Source organism: Poromitra crassiceps (assembly GCF_964638095.1).
Source record: "Poromitra crassiceps genome assembly, chromosome: 19".
In the NCBI taxonomy this organism is placed as follows: Eukaryota; Metazoa; Chordata; class Actinopteri; order Beryciformes; family Melamphaidae; genus Poromitra; species Poromitra crassiceps.
In genome coordinates, this window is record NC_139646.1 from 8292676 (window position 1) to 8307829 (window position 15154).

At 43.1% G+C, this 15154-nt stretch overlaps 1 protein-coding gene across 1 annotated transcript; it reads right to left on the reverse strand.

Annotated features, from left to right (window-relative positions):
- Nucleotides 1–812: 812 nt before the first annotated feature.
- On the reverse strand, nucleotides 813–5072 carry sfrp2 (secreted frizzled-related protein 2). Its single transcript, XM_083655978.1, has 3 exons — nucleotides 4529–5072; nucleotides 2832–2912; nucleotides 813–2464 (listed from the first exon to the last, which is right to left on the reverse strand). The coding sequence occupies exons 1-3, from the start codon at nucleotides 5025–5027 to the stop codon at nucleotides 2160–2162; spliced, it is 885 nt and encodes a 294-aa protein (XP_083512104.1). The 5' UTR covers nucleotides 5028–5072; the 3' UTR covers nucleotides 813–2159.
- Nucleotides 5073–15154: the final 10082 nt, after the last annotated feature.

The window sequence follows — 15154 nt, forward strand, 5'->3', positions numbered from 1 at the left end:
GGGCATTTCTACTTTCTGTAACTTCGGAATCAACGCAATTGGCTGTCACTCAAATAGTCTGGCTACACCTGGTGGTGGAAGACATTATGAAATCATATTGTGCCGCCAAGTTGAAGTTCCTATATAAGCACTATAATATTTATGGAATATAATAGCCTATCATGACTAGTTTCCTGTAGCCTAGGCTATGATCCTCCTTTAATTAGGATTAGCCTCCTGTAGTTTATTATTATTATTATTATTATTATTATTATTATTATTATTATTATTATTATTATTATTATTATTATTATTATCATTATTATTATTATTATCATTATGATCATTATTATAAAAAAATCCCTGTTGCAATCTATATTGTCAAAAGCCCCAAACCAGCCTCATCATACACACCGCACCAACAATCATGATCATGTTTTGTTATTGTATTCCAGCAGATGGCGCTATTTAATCAATAATAGGTTTATTTTCTCCGTTTCGGTTATCACCACTTATAACCTATATGAACAGGGTTAGAGTATTTAGGCTATTTTTAATTGGTATTTTTAAATTTCTACTCTCCCAAAGTTATCAACAGCCTCCAGCTGTTCAATATAAAATACCTTTCATCTCCAGTTTTAATGGTTTCCTATATTACTTTATCTTCAGGTGTGTGTGTGTGTGTGTGTGTGTGTGTGTGTGTGTGTGTGTGTGTGTGTGTGTGTGTGTGTGTGTGTGTGTGTGTGTGTGTGTGTGTGTGTGTGTGTGTGTGTGTGTGTGTGTGTGTGTGTGTGTGTGTTTTAACACAATTGAATGAGTCATACATGGCTAGTTGACATTTATGCTTTTATCGCTGAAAACTTTATACACGAATAAAACACAATATTATATTATTTACAGAGTAATAGGCTACTTCCAAAAATACTTTACATTGCACACATACACAGGACAGCGGGGTTATTTGCGCTTTGCCTACTGTACCATGCTCATTCACAAATCATTACCAACCAAAACTCTAATATTCTGTTAACAGCCTATACCAAATAACCAGGACATGAAATAGTCGATGCAGAAAACAAGAAACTTTCCAAACAACAGGATGAAATTGCAATCCAAATTTACACAATCAAAGTTAAAATGCAATATGAAAGTCTGAAGTAGAAAAATATTCCATTTGTCATACTGTGGTAGAAAAGTATGCAGTGCAGTATTAAGGCTCAAGTACAAAAAGTTTAATATATCAAACATAATGGACAGGCAGAGAATATAGCCAGCTATCTCTCATTTTTGCTTGAGAAAATGGTAGGTACAAAAACACAACATTATTTTGTCTTTGGATATCACACTATGCACACGGGAATCACAAATTCATATGACTAAATAATATTTATCCATCTTTCTAATTGTGTCTGTATTAGGCTGCATGACAGAACTGACTTTCCATGGGATACAAGCACTATTTGCAAGGGTCTTATCACTCCCCCTTAACAGTTGATCAGCACTTAAAACTGAATTAAGTCCTATGTTATAATCCCTCGAGTCGTTCTGCACCATGGCTCCTCCTGTAATGTGATTTGATCCTGAAGCCAATATTTTTGGTTTTCATAAGAGCTTGTGTGGCCATGCAACAACATTGTTGCTTCAGCCCTGTTTACAATGAAGCATCCCTTATGAAAAAGAACAATACTATGATTATGTTTTTTTTAGAAGGATACGATACAGATACCACAGCAAAACTATATCCCTAGGAATATTAGAGTGATATATGAGATAGAAACTGCCATGAAATAAAGCCACCATAAACTCACTATTGAGTATAGGCCTACCACAGACACGCTTACATTCCCTATAGTGACCCCCCCCCCCCCCCTGCAGGGTTACACAGTAGGCTACACCTGCTGATGATTAAAGTCAGTGGTTGTCAATCCTGGACCCAGAAGAATCCTGCTGGTTTTCACTCTAGCATCTAATCAGGGTCTGATTTAGGCAATTAACTGCAATTAACTAGCTGGTAGGATAGAAAACCAGCAGTAGATCTCGGACCAGGACCACTGATTGCTGGGCTGTTAAAGTGAAGTGGGCTACTGTAGGAAAGGGGTGAAGTTAAACTTGATCTCCAATAGTGACATAAGCTGCACTCTCTCTCGCTCTCTCTCTCTCTCTCTCTCTCTCTCTCGCTCTTAGCACTGCAGCTTGCGGATACTGCGAGAAATCCTCTTGAACTCGCGCTGTCCCTTCTGCCAGCGCTTCAGTGAGGTGATGACAAGGTGGCCGTCCATCTTCTGGCCCATGACCAGGTAGGCGGCGTTGATGTCGTTCATCTCCTCGCACACGCACTGCAGGCCGTCCCGCAGCCAGAGCACCGTCTTCTTCAGGTCGCGCTCGCTCACGCCGTTCAGCTTGTAGATGGTCTTGCTCTTGGTCTCCGGCACGATCTTAGTGTCGCCGTTGATGTAGGAGATCTCCTTGACTTTGATCTTCAGAGCTTGGTTGGGGGAAGATTTTTTAAAAGTAGAGTAAGAAAGGGGGCGGGGGTGGCATTCTTTTCACAAGCACTCTACACAGAGGATCTTAAGGAACCCCATTTGGTTAGATTTGTTGCATTTAGATAAGTGCAGAATGGGGAGACCACAGTGGGAAGAGTGCACCTCTGGTCTGAATAGTCTATACATTCTCTCATTGTGCTATCATGACATCTACAGTACATGATGAATGACGCAGGCCAAACACATGAAGCTACTCATCATTTTGCTGGAGACCCTTGGAACCCCGTCAAGATCAAGGACCCCTGAACCCCGAGGGTCCCTGAACTCAACTCTGGGACACACTGGAAAACGAGTGGGTGGACTTACCAAAGTCATTCTTACAGAGGTTGTCAACAATTTCATTGTCATTTTCTTCCTTCTCCTTGCAAGCATCACATACTCTGGGCACTAAAACACAAATGAGACTTCATTAATGAAACAGTAACTGCTAATGCTGAGAAAACACATGTCAATCATAATCATGTGGACTACAATTCCACATGAGAAATATTAGGCTATATAGCCTATATACTGTAGGCTATATAAGGGACATGAGTGCATAGTGGATTGTCTTTTCCACAGTGGCAGGTATAGCCAAACAGACGAGTGGATATGGAAAAATCATGCTGTTCACACATCCCATAACTCAGTAAGGGTTATTATAGGAAACTCCACATTATAGCACCCTGCAGCCAGGAGCTAATAAATCATTCTTTTACTATATTTGGTATGAGCCAAATTTGGGCTTTTGTGACCAACAGGGATGGTACAGTATTTAACACTTTACAATATACTGTACACAAAATTTAGAGTAGGGGACTAATGAGGAACAAATGAGAAACTATTAGTTCAGTTCTTGAGTAACTCCTAATCAACATTCTCATAGAGTAGATAAACATTAGTTAATGATTAGTTAATAGAGTAGATAATCATTAGTTATGATTAGCTAATGATTAAATAATTAAGAAACGATTGTGAGAACTAATGGGGAACTAACTATTAGTTAATGCCGCCCTGGGCCTCCCCAGGGGGGCTCCAAGCAGTTTGGAGGCTCAGTGAATAGAAGTGGAAAAAATATTACATTAGTTATCAAAAGGAGATCATAGCTTAAATGTGTGTGATTTGGTTAAAGATATAGTTCAGAGGTTCCGTTTGGGGAATTTGACTTTTTCTCACTTAGTCAGAAACAAGTAGTCTGAAGTATGTCAAACAGCAATATCAGGCTATCTTGGCACAATTGTTGAGTGTCTATGGGGTCAAATAACACAATCAGGATCCCATAGGCATCCAGCAATTGAGCGAGGGGGGCTCCTTTTCTAAGCTTTGTCTGGAGGGAGGCCCACAGTCTCAGACTTTGAAATCCCCTGGCATAGAGTATAGTTATCATCAGTAGTTAATGATTAGTTAATGATTCAGTACTCATCAAACTCAGTATGATGCAGCACTTTACTGTATAGGGGAAACAAAAGGGTAACAAATGGACAGGTAATAAGTAATGACTGACACCACACACACACACACACACACACACACACACACACACACGCACACACACACACACACACACACACACCTACACACGCACACACACACACACACACACACACACACACACACACACACACACACACACACACACACACACACACACACACACACACACACACACACACACACATGAATACAACGTAATTATTACCAGTCCATTAGTAAAGTGTAGTTTTCTTTTAAATGGTCTTGATGCCGGCAAGTTCTCAAATTATTTGGAAACTAGACTATAGCCTAAAAAGAAAGAAAATAAAACCCAGCTTCATAATGTGAATTATTTTCTGGTTATTCTATGACAGTAAACTGATTATCTAAAAGAAGGGATGTCATCTTGGGCTTTGGTGAAAAGACATGACATTTCAGACCAAACGACTAATCGATTAGTCAGTAAATAATTGACAGATTAATCGATAATGAAAATAATCGTGAAAAGCCATAAGAAGTGCCTTTATTCCTACTCTCTAAGGAAACCTTACCCTCTTTGGTGACTGGCACAAAGTTGTCGACGCCTGCAGGTGGTATGCACAGGTCGTTGTCGAGTGGGAAACGGTTGCAGTCCAACATGTCCGGCCAAGGGTAGCCAAACACGGACATGACAGGCGCGCAGCCGTGCTTGACGCTTTCGCACAGAGACCTGCACGGCTGGATGGGCTCGTCCAGGTCGTCCAGACACACGGGAGCAAAAAGGGAACAGAGGAACTTCCTCGTATCGGGGTGACACTGCTTCTGGACCAGCGGGATCCAAGACGCAGCCTGCTGCAGAACTTCATTCATGGTTTCGTGTCCGAGCAGGTTGGGCAGGCGCATCTCAGTGTATTCTATGTCGTGGCACAGGAGGAGGTTTGCAGGTATAGGCTTGCAGTTGTTCTTTTTGTAGAATAGTTCGTGTTGGCCAAAATTGTACAATCCGTGGATAGCGTCCATGCACGAAGGTAAAGTTATGAGCCACACCACTGTCAGAATAAAGCCCCTCATTTTGCAGATGCGTAAAAGCTGGCAAAGTGTGAACTCGAGAGCTATATGGAGTTATTCAGCCGTGGTTGAGCATCAGTCAGTGCGGAGAGAGCCTCTGTCAGTGGACAGGTCCTACTGTAACAAGAGGTTTTCTTCTATAGGCATGTTTGGGAGGAGTCTGGATTGTGCGTAAAGACAAGAAGACCCCTTCTCTATTCCGCAGCAGACCTATCATCAGGTGGACAAATTACAGTCTCCTTAGCTTAAATATTCATTTCTAGTTTGCTGGCTCTCTGTCATTTCGGCATTCAAATTAATTCCTGTAACCTATATTGTATTACGCTATTCTATCAAATGTCTTAATACTTTTCTTATTTCATCTCTTGCAGTCAGACTTTCATCGAAATCATAACAAAATTGCTTGGACATTTTCCCCTCAGAATTTAGGCTTCATTGTATCACTTTGCCTTCACTGCCCAAAACCACAATATCTACCAAGTAAACCCTTACTAGACTTAATATCTACCAAGTAAACCCTTACTAGACTTAATATCTACCAAGTAAACCCTTACTAGACTTAATATCTACCAAGTAAACCCTTACTAGACTTAATATCTACCAAGTAAACCCTTACTAGACTTAAGCGTAAATGGTTTTGAAATCTTTTCAGAAGAGGCTTATTTGCCCAGTTCATTCCAGCATCAATTTATCATCATTATAGGAGGGGTGAAAAGCTCTGGGCAGGCCTGCAGGTTCCTATAGGCTACATGTACCACATGGTGAACTATAGTGTTTGCCCTGGTGTGAGGCGCAGACCACTCCTCGCCATACCCAGGGGTGAAACCAAATCTCCCTCCTGCAGCTGCAGCTCTGGCTCCCATCCCCTCACACACACACACACACACGCACGCACGCACGCACGCACACACACACACACGCACACACACACACACACACACACACACACACACACACACACACACACACACACACACACACACACACACACACAGCAGAATGGTTCTTCTCAGGCTTGACCTCTCCTACCCCCTATAGAAGAAAATGGAAAATAAGAGAATGAGTGAATATTTCAATTTTGCGTGTAATGCTTGTAGCTATAGCGTTTCCTATCTTGCTTTGTATGTAACACTATAGCCTGCAGTTCAATCAGTGGAATTAAAAGAGTATGAGCTGGTTTGGAAATTTCGCCAGGGCACCAGGGTTACACCTCTACTTGCGAAGAGTGCCGATGAGATCTTTAAATGACCAGTCAGGACCTCGGTTTAATGTCTAACCCGAAGGACGGTGCTCACTCACAGGACAGGAGTGAGCACCGTCCAGAGACAGTCCCTGTCTCTGCCCTTGGGCATTGGGAGATTATTAATGAACCCAGAGGGGAAGAGCACCTCCCATCCAAGAAGTACCCTCCTAGGCCAGACCTGCTTAGCTTCCCCAGGAAAGCCAGTAATGTAATGCATGAGACATTCAGTCTTTCCAGTTCATCCATCCCATACTTCAGTTGCACGTTTTCCACAAATAAACCTTTCTAGAACATGGATTAAGAGAGGAAGATGAGATGAGGAAGATGGCTAGTTCTTCCTCTGTGTCTAGAGGAGATGAGGAAGCTTGCTAGTTCTTCCTCTGTGTCTAGAGGAGATGAGGAAGCTTGCTAGTTCTTCCTCTGTGTCTAGAGGAGATGAGGAAGCTTGCTAGTTCTTCCTCTGTGTCTAGAGGAGATGAGGAAGCTTGCTAGTTCTTCCTCTGTGTCTAGAGGAGATGAGGAAGCTTGCTAGTTCTTCCTCTGTGTCTAGAGGAGATGAGGAAGCTTGCTAGTTCTTCCTCTGTGTCTAGAGGAGATGAGGAAGCTTGCTAGTTCTTCCTCTGTGTCTAGAGGAGATGAGGAAGCTTGCTAGTTCTTCCTCTGTGTCTAGGGTCCGCGCTGACCTCTGAATGATCTCAAACCATTTCATTTGGAAGACGATGGACATTTTGATTGGACTCCTACAGTTTGGTGCCACTGTCGGCTTTATGCTTCCTCAGATACATGTGCAGTCGCCGGCCACTTCTTTTCACCTGACAGCGAGGGGTTTCAGGACGTTGCGAGGATCGCGCTATATTCCCCCCCAGTTCCCCTCCCCCCAGAACAGGCACCCTGACCGACCAGAGGAGGCACTCGCCGGGATCTCAGGACTCAGGACCAGGACCGGCTTCCCACCCGCAGACACGCCCAATTGTGACTGTAGGAACGTCTGACCAAGCCAGAAGTCCCGCTGTCTGGAATTGAACCCAGGTCTCCGTGGTGGTAGGTGAGTATTTTTACCTGTACACTACCTAGAGAGGCACACACCAAATATTTTGACATGCTGCACAAAGGGAAAGGTCTGAAAAAGAAATTATGACGTCAAAACCATGAAGCTGTCAGCTAGGACCATTAGTGACTCTATTTTAGACAGCGACAGTGTGCGTGTTCCCCTAGCTCCTCTCTCTCTCTCTCTCTCTCTCTCTCTCTCTCTCTCTCTCTCTCTCTCTCTCTCTTTCTTCTCAGAGTTTACATGATATATGACTTAAGTGCACTTGGCAGTCAATCTCTTGTGAGTGGAAAAAAAAGCACATTCATCAGCCATGTGTTGTGCCGTCAAGTCTAACTGGTTACGACAATATTTCCCTCTCGTTATTTCTTATTGATGAGTATTATTCTATTCTAAAACTGTCATTTAGTGCAGGAAGTACCGCATGTTCATTTCTGCTTTGTCACCACCTCTATAAATGTAATCTCCCGGGACGTCCTAACAGCCCTGCTCAGCAGCTGCTCCGTGCAGTTGAAAAGCTGATATGAGTAGGAAAGAAAAGTATTTCAACTGAAAAAACAGTTGTAGTTTATTGTGTCTGAATTAAACCTATTATTAAAGTTGATATAGCTTTTAAGTCTGCCAACATTTTTCAGCAGGGAGGAATAAAGACGACATGTTGGCGAGAGGTCCCACTTCACTCGTTTTCCCCCCGCACTAAAACAAGACAGAACTTATATAAACGACGAGATGAACCTGGCATTTACTGCAACCTTAAATTAGGTGTCAGATTGTTTTGCTACTGATGATGAAGTGCCGTCTTAATGAAGGAAATTAGATACTTTGACTCATAAATCTAGCAGGTATGTATCGGCCAGAGGCGTTGATAATTATGTATCCAGTTCACTTATAATGCTAAACTAGTTTGATGATTTATGTATCTAAGTGTATTTCACAAGCCTCTGAGAATACTGGTAAATCTGTACAATTCCTCGCCTCAATACTGTTTATTTGTTTATTATAAGGATCCCCATTAGCTGACACCTAGACCAGTGCTTCTCAGAGCGGATGAGAAGAAGATGGAGATAAACATCAGGATGGTGTGAGTGAGTGTACTGTAGGTGGGATCTGACTTTCTTTCCTTTAAATCAGGCCTTTCCTTTGATGGAACGTCATTTATATGAGGCTTACTTGGTAGACGGTTCCATGACACGACGTCCTGTATATGATTTTGGTCAGGGTAGAGTCATCCGCCCCACTACCTACGCCTCAAATGTGCTAGGCAAGCACTATTTTCTTATGAATGACTTTAAATACTGTTTCTTTAAAACGTCCCTCAAGCTTATCAGGCTAAAAAGGCTCTCTGTGAACCACAAACCCCACTGGTACGTTGCTCTTCTGTCCGTGTCAAAGGTTTAGCTTGCTTTTATAGGGCAACCCCCCCCCCCCCCCCTCCCCCCCCCCCCCCCCCCCCGCCCTCTTTCCTTCGAAGTGTGTTAACTCTATTCAGGTCTCTGCAGAAGCCCCCATAAGGTCATTTAAGTGCTAGAGCCCCCTATTAACCTGCAACTGGACTCCGTTTGGCCTAGCAGTCTATAAGAGAAACAGTAGGTCAAGCTGGCTAAACTGTAGGCCTACCTGTGGTGTGTGTGTGGCAGGTCAAATGCTAACTTTTCTTTTAGGCAGGCCAGTGGGCTGTAAACAGACTCTGACACACTGTGGTGAGCTCCGTTTGGGCCGTATGGAAACTCTTTGGGGCGTACATCGAGGCATCACATATGTAAAACATGTGGCGGAGTAGTCAGCGTGATACATGGTGGATACTTCAGAGAAACACAACTCCAGCTTGCCTTTGTCAAAAGTAACAAAAGGCCACAAATGAGAGAGGGGATCCAAAAGGGGGGATACGCCCTGTGCATTTGGCCCTCTGAACAAATCCTGTACAGGAGCGTGACGTTTTATTTCCTACGCTATGATACCTACATGCCCGTCTCAATTAACAATACAGTTTCACAGACTTTAAAGTTAGGGCGTAGAGGTGAGCTGATCCTAGGCCTGCGCTTAAAGGGACCCCAGCGGGTTCTCATTACAACCTCTGTGTGAAAATGAGACACAGCCTGTTGGGCCCTACTGGCCCATCTGCAGCCCGTAACCAATCCTTTTCCATTTCTCTCAATTCCCCTCTCTCCTCTCCTCTTTTTTTCTCTCTCTTTTTTCTCTCTTTTTAACAGAGAATCAAGAGCTAGACTAACTGTCAAAGCCAATTACAGAGGGCATGTTTCCTCAGGTTCAAGAGAAACATAACCCCCACTGGAAATGTTTGAGGAATCAATTCATTGAATGTCAATGAAGTTCCTTCTCATGGTGAGGAGAAGCAGGCCCATCAGGTCTGCTTTCATGTCAACCAAGACCCTCCTTTCAAGTCCCGTTTCTTAATGAGAAAAACGCCCCATCTTTCCATTTCTATACAATACAGTACAGTGTAGGCTATATAGACGCAGGATCTTGTTGGGATTTGGACCGCTTTTGTTTGCTGTTCCTTAATCCCTCCTTACATCCGACATCCAATAGTAGAACATCATTTGTCTGAAACCCTTCTCGACGCCTACTTGAAGATTGAACATTTAGCATTTTTGAAATCCATCGAAATAAGAAAACTAACTTATGAAACATAATATTTGTGTTCTAAAAGGAACTGTACAGTCACATTACAATTAGAAGAAATTGCTTTTACTTTGCTTGTACGTATGAACAAATTGTGAACAATAATCCGCTATTAAAAATAATGTGATTTTGAACTGATTGTGTTTCCAGTCAACTTAAATTAATTACGGATTATTATGGAGCCGCTCCACAAAGTGTTTAGCCGTTCAGCAAGCAGCACATAGCAAGATCCACGAGGCTCTGCATTGTTGGGACGGCTGGTCTGTAGCGATCACGTACGGCCCGCTGACCCCCAGCGGACAATCAACTATAAGGCTTTGAATATGTCCTGAAGTGCACACGGGACCACATCCACTAACGAGCTTGTTAGTTTCAATCACTCCTTCTACTTTGACATTTGGGGAGGAATTCATCCCATCTAAGAGGAATTAATCCCATTAGAGCTCTGCAGTCATATAGATTATGCCTGCTTGGCGTAATTTATGAAATGTTCCTATTGTAGAGGTCTAATTGACTCAGTATGGGGTTTTAGGCCAGCTGTCTGACACGTAGACTACTCTCCCAGACTGTGGGATATAACCAGATGCATATTATGGCCTACAGTAGTCCAGCTGAGATGTGTGTGTGTGTGTGTGTGTGTGTGTGTGTGTGTGTGTGTGTGTGTGTGTGTGTGTGTGTGTGTGTGTGTGTGTGTGTGTGTGTGTGTGTGTGTGTGTGTGTGTGTGTGTGTGTGTGTGTGTGTACATTGCAGTGGGCAAACCGAGCAGAAAAAGAGGTATTTGAAAAAGGGAAAAGGAAGTAAGACTTGTTTTTGTCTTCTCCGCTTCAGACCAGAGATTGTATAAAGCCCCTGAGCAAATAAATGAATGAGTTGAGCATGCAGCAAGCAACATTTGGGTGTTCTGATTAGCATTTAAATGTGTTCTAATTAGCATTTAAATGGTATATATTTCATCTTAAGTGAACAAACAGATTTTTTTCTTTTTCAATATTTTATTTTCAATTTTTCTGAACAATGCACAGACAAGACAAATGAACAAGCTCAGACACAGGAAAAGAAAAGAAAAGAAAAATAAACACATATATTATCAACATTCAACATGCTCGTGAGAGATATTGTGCCTGGGATCCCACGCAAGGGGTCCATGAGAAACCAGCCAGGCTAGTCACCCGTCACCCCTAACCTCGTCGAAGTAGGCTAGAAACGGGTCCCAAATGGTTGAAAGTGAATTGGTCCTCAGGAACCTAAGTTTCTCCATCCGTATAACAGAGGTCATGTCCGTCAACCACATTTGGAAAGAAGGTGAAGAGGAGGACTACCATTCCTTCAAAATGAGTTTTTTTGGTCAGAGACTGTTGCACAGCTGTAGGGAAGTTAAAGGAGAATTTATTTATTTTTTAACCTGCAGCCCTCTCCTCACATTAATTATGATCTGACGACTCACCCAGTGCTCTCCGCAGCGTTTTTGTCATCCTACGCGTTGTTTTGAGATCAATAGCGTCCAAGCCAGTCCTAGAATGGAGCTCCGTGAGGGCCAAGTGGCAGCATGCTTTTCCTCCATTTAAATAGACAGTTTTATTCCCGTTTTCGACGCATATCGTCATAAACTGTTCCCTAAAGAACGATCAGACTGCATTTCTCCCCCGCGCTCTTTTCACTAGTTACAGGCAGCCCATTTTTGCCTGTCGGGTCAGTGAGACACAACTCTCGTCAGGAAAGTCCCGCGAGACCGAAATTCTCCTTTAACATGACTGTCATACAGCCATGTGATGAATATATCTCTGGGACAACCCAGTCTCAATCCAAGTGCGTCAAAATGCGCCGATTTGTCACGCCCCCTCGGTGTCGCTATTGCCGATGTGAAAGGCTACCTTTCCCGTTGTAATTATGCAGAAAAAGGTTGGTCAGACCGTCTGGAGGTCACCTTGCGGCGACCCCCAGTGGTCTTGAATGTAATAACAGTCTGAGGTTTAATAGGTCAAAGTCGCGCTAGCGGGAGGGGGTGGAGCGGTGGACCCGTAGCCTTCCCGACTTGTAACTTTCTCGTTACGAGAGATCCTGAGCAAAACCCTAACCTGAACCAAGTTGCTTTTGTTGCCTAAACCTATGGTTGTTTTACTTGCTTAAAACCCAACTAAAAGTTGCTTTTGTTATGTAAACTTAAGGTTATTTTACTTCCTAAACCCAACCAAATTGTTGTGCTTGCCTAAACTCAACCGACCAGTCAAGTCTCGCTTCCGACGAAACGTTCGGGCCGGTAGCCGCAGTAGTTGCTTCCGGCGATTTGCGACCGGTCATGCGCCCCCTGGTTATTTGGCCGAGCGAGAAACCAGCTTCCTGAGCCCAGGAAGAACCGGTGTCTGTGCTGGAGGAACGTGCACATCCAAATAATGACGCCGAGGGGGCGTGACAAATCGACAATTGTCAAATCGTCGTATTTTGACGCAGCTGGTAATGAAAACCTGTTGCAAGCGGAAACAACCTAGGCACTCTTTGGTATTTAAATGAAAGTTGGTTTAACACTCATTTTGGCTCATCCAAAAAAGCATCAGAATTACATAAAGCAAGAATTTGGCCAGGCAGGTTTATACTAGCAGAATTTCTATGGCCTAATGACAAGCGAACACTTCCGTAGTGCCCCGCTCCTTGACCCCTGACCCATAGGCTACTGAAGCTGAAGACCCACACTGAGAGGGGCTCTTGGGGCGTTTTTTTTTTTACGACTTGGAGCAAAGCACAAGCGACTCTGCCATTAGAGCAGGGCATTTCTGAATGACCCGCGCCTGATCTCTGGCCCATATGGAGAACGGCACGCCACAGTTTTAGGGTGCTTTCTCACTGGGGACCCGGGAGTGGAGCCGAGCACACTTGTCCCCAAATTCACCCCAGGTGCGGTTCGTTTCATGAGTGTGAACGTTGCGTTCCGTGCCCAGGCGCGGCCGGAAAAGTGTACCGTGACAGGGTCCACTTCAAAAGGTGGTCTGGGGAACGCTTTGGCGTGCCCGCGGAGGGAACACACGAATGCTAGTCTGGCCACCTTTCACCACGCTTTTTGTCATGGGGCGTAAACCACGGAACCAGAATGAACACCGGAAGGCAGTGCGCCAAAAAACATCTTTGTTGCCGTTAGCTTGACGTCTCTTGCCTCGATTAATTGTCTGATGCAAAGCTTCTGTATTGGCTTAAAAGATGTGAGATTGTGAATCTGCAATGTTTCTAAAAGAACTTCTTCAAAAACTTCGTTCGGTACGTCCATCTTTTGTTTTGTTGTTTGCCGTTCTGATACTTGTGTCAAATTGTCAAGTTAGCGTAAAAGTTGACGAGCTTTAAACGCTGCCCTTCCTGTCTAGGGCGGGCTCTAGGCTGGAACCAGGTAGGGTGACAAAATCAATTGTGAACGGAAGCCAGGCTCTTTCTCGCCGAGAAGAGCCTGGTGACGCGAGGTTACACGAATGCTGAACACCAACCGTACCGAACCACATAGACAACACACGGGCGAGGATACACTCCAGGTGTAGTTGATGATGCAAGTGTACTCTGCAAGTGTTCCATCCCGTTCCCGATCACGGAAGACATTTTGTAATGTGAAAGCTGACCAGCGGGAGAGAGGGGAGGAGGGGCAATCGTACTCGGCCACGGAACGGAACGAAAGCAATCGTTCCCAGAGAGTGTAGTTTCTGTTGTGGTTTTCTGATATGTTAGCAAGTTTTCTGTCCTCAGGTCTTATGTAAATTCATATGTGTTGATTTAGTGGTTGTGAGTGAAATCTTTGCCTACAGCTAAACTCTTTATGTGTGATTACAATTTGTTCTTTTTCTATATCTGTTATGGGAGACCTTTAATCATACAGTGCATTATTTTGACATGGCAAAATACAATTTATGGGATGTAAATCAATGTAGCTTGAAACGGCAAAATAATCTTGGAATAATTGCCTGGATGTTTTTATTTTCCTCCCTGTCTTCAAAAGCATTCATTTCATACAGATTGGTTCAAGACAATTTCTCCATGACATGAACAAATTACCACTCTGGCAGAAGTCATGGATCATTTGCTTTTTGACAGTTTGTGTTGTGAAATATAATCTCACATACCTTCATCACCGGAATCTGGGGTTAGAAAAAACCCACCCCTCTTAATTTTAGCTATGGTGGCTGTGGGGTAGCAAGTGACCCGCAGTGACCCTGGAATACCAGACGCAGGCTCAAGTGTAAATAAAGGTTTGGTATCCATTCGCAGTTGTGGGCACCACAAGAAGGACAGATTTTGTTGAGAGGGAACAGCACTTAGAAGTGCAGTGTTGCCTGAACAGAAACAGACGTTACACTACCTTCAAGCCCAACCTCCCTGCAACCTCTGCTCAACCACTCTCCATTCAGCCTCTCACTTCAAAACAACCACTCTGACCCATGCAACGGGACTTGACCTGCAGTCTCTGAACGTGCCAAGAATAGGACAAAATGATCAAAATATGGGCTAATTATCCTGTACAATAGCTTGCATAACACAAACAATAGATCTAAAAGATAATCTTTCTTTTTTCTTTCTTTTGTTGTTTGTTCCCGACAAAGTAAAATGTTTGAGTAGTGCATTAAGACTGATAACTGCATTCAATTTAAGTAAATGCAATTTAGGATAATTTCATCCACATACCACTGACCGGCTAAAGAAAAAGACTGCTGACATGCATGAGGAAACAGAGTATACACTATCATTTTCGAGGGGATTTGAATATACTGTGGAATGCAATCTAGAACTGGCAAAGTTAATGCTATCAATTTAGTTGGAAATTGTTTATATTGTTCGTTTCCTGCAGACCAATTAAATTTGGTTAATGTTGAATGGAAGTGAAGGGTATTAATGTTGTTTGGACGATACTAACAGAAACAGTGTGAGCAGCCTGAATTGTCACGTCATGGTTGTTTTGTCCAGAAAAAGCAAACTCCAAAATAGGACAACATGAAAAAGTATAAAATTAAAGGATCTAATCAAGTATTTTTAATACATACAGTTATATGAAGTTATATGTAAACCTTTGCAATTGAATTATTTTTCAGATAGAGTCATATATAGTCGTTGTTGCTGGTGGGACTACTATCTTGACAGTGTTTGAAGGATGACATAGCCATTTGAAATAAGTTATACTGTGTGATGTCTTTATCAGTGTTACCTTGTTTTCTCAAAGTCTTTGATAA

Bases quoted from the DNA above. Each gene is read 5' to 3' on its own strand.
- sfrp2 (XM_083655978.1), bottom strand. From the start codon at position 5,027: ATGAGGGGCTTTATTCTGACAGTGGTGTGGCTCATAACTTTACCTTCG. The intron at 2,913-4,528 runs GTAAGGTTTCCT...TTTGTGTTTTAG, and splicing joins TGTGCCAGTCACCAAAGAGG to TGCCCAGAGTATGTGATGCT. The intron at 2,465-2,831 runs GTAAGTCCACCC...CCCCCAACCAAG, and splicing joins CCTCTGTAAGAATGACTTTG to CTCTGAAGATCAAAGTCAAG.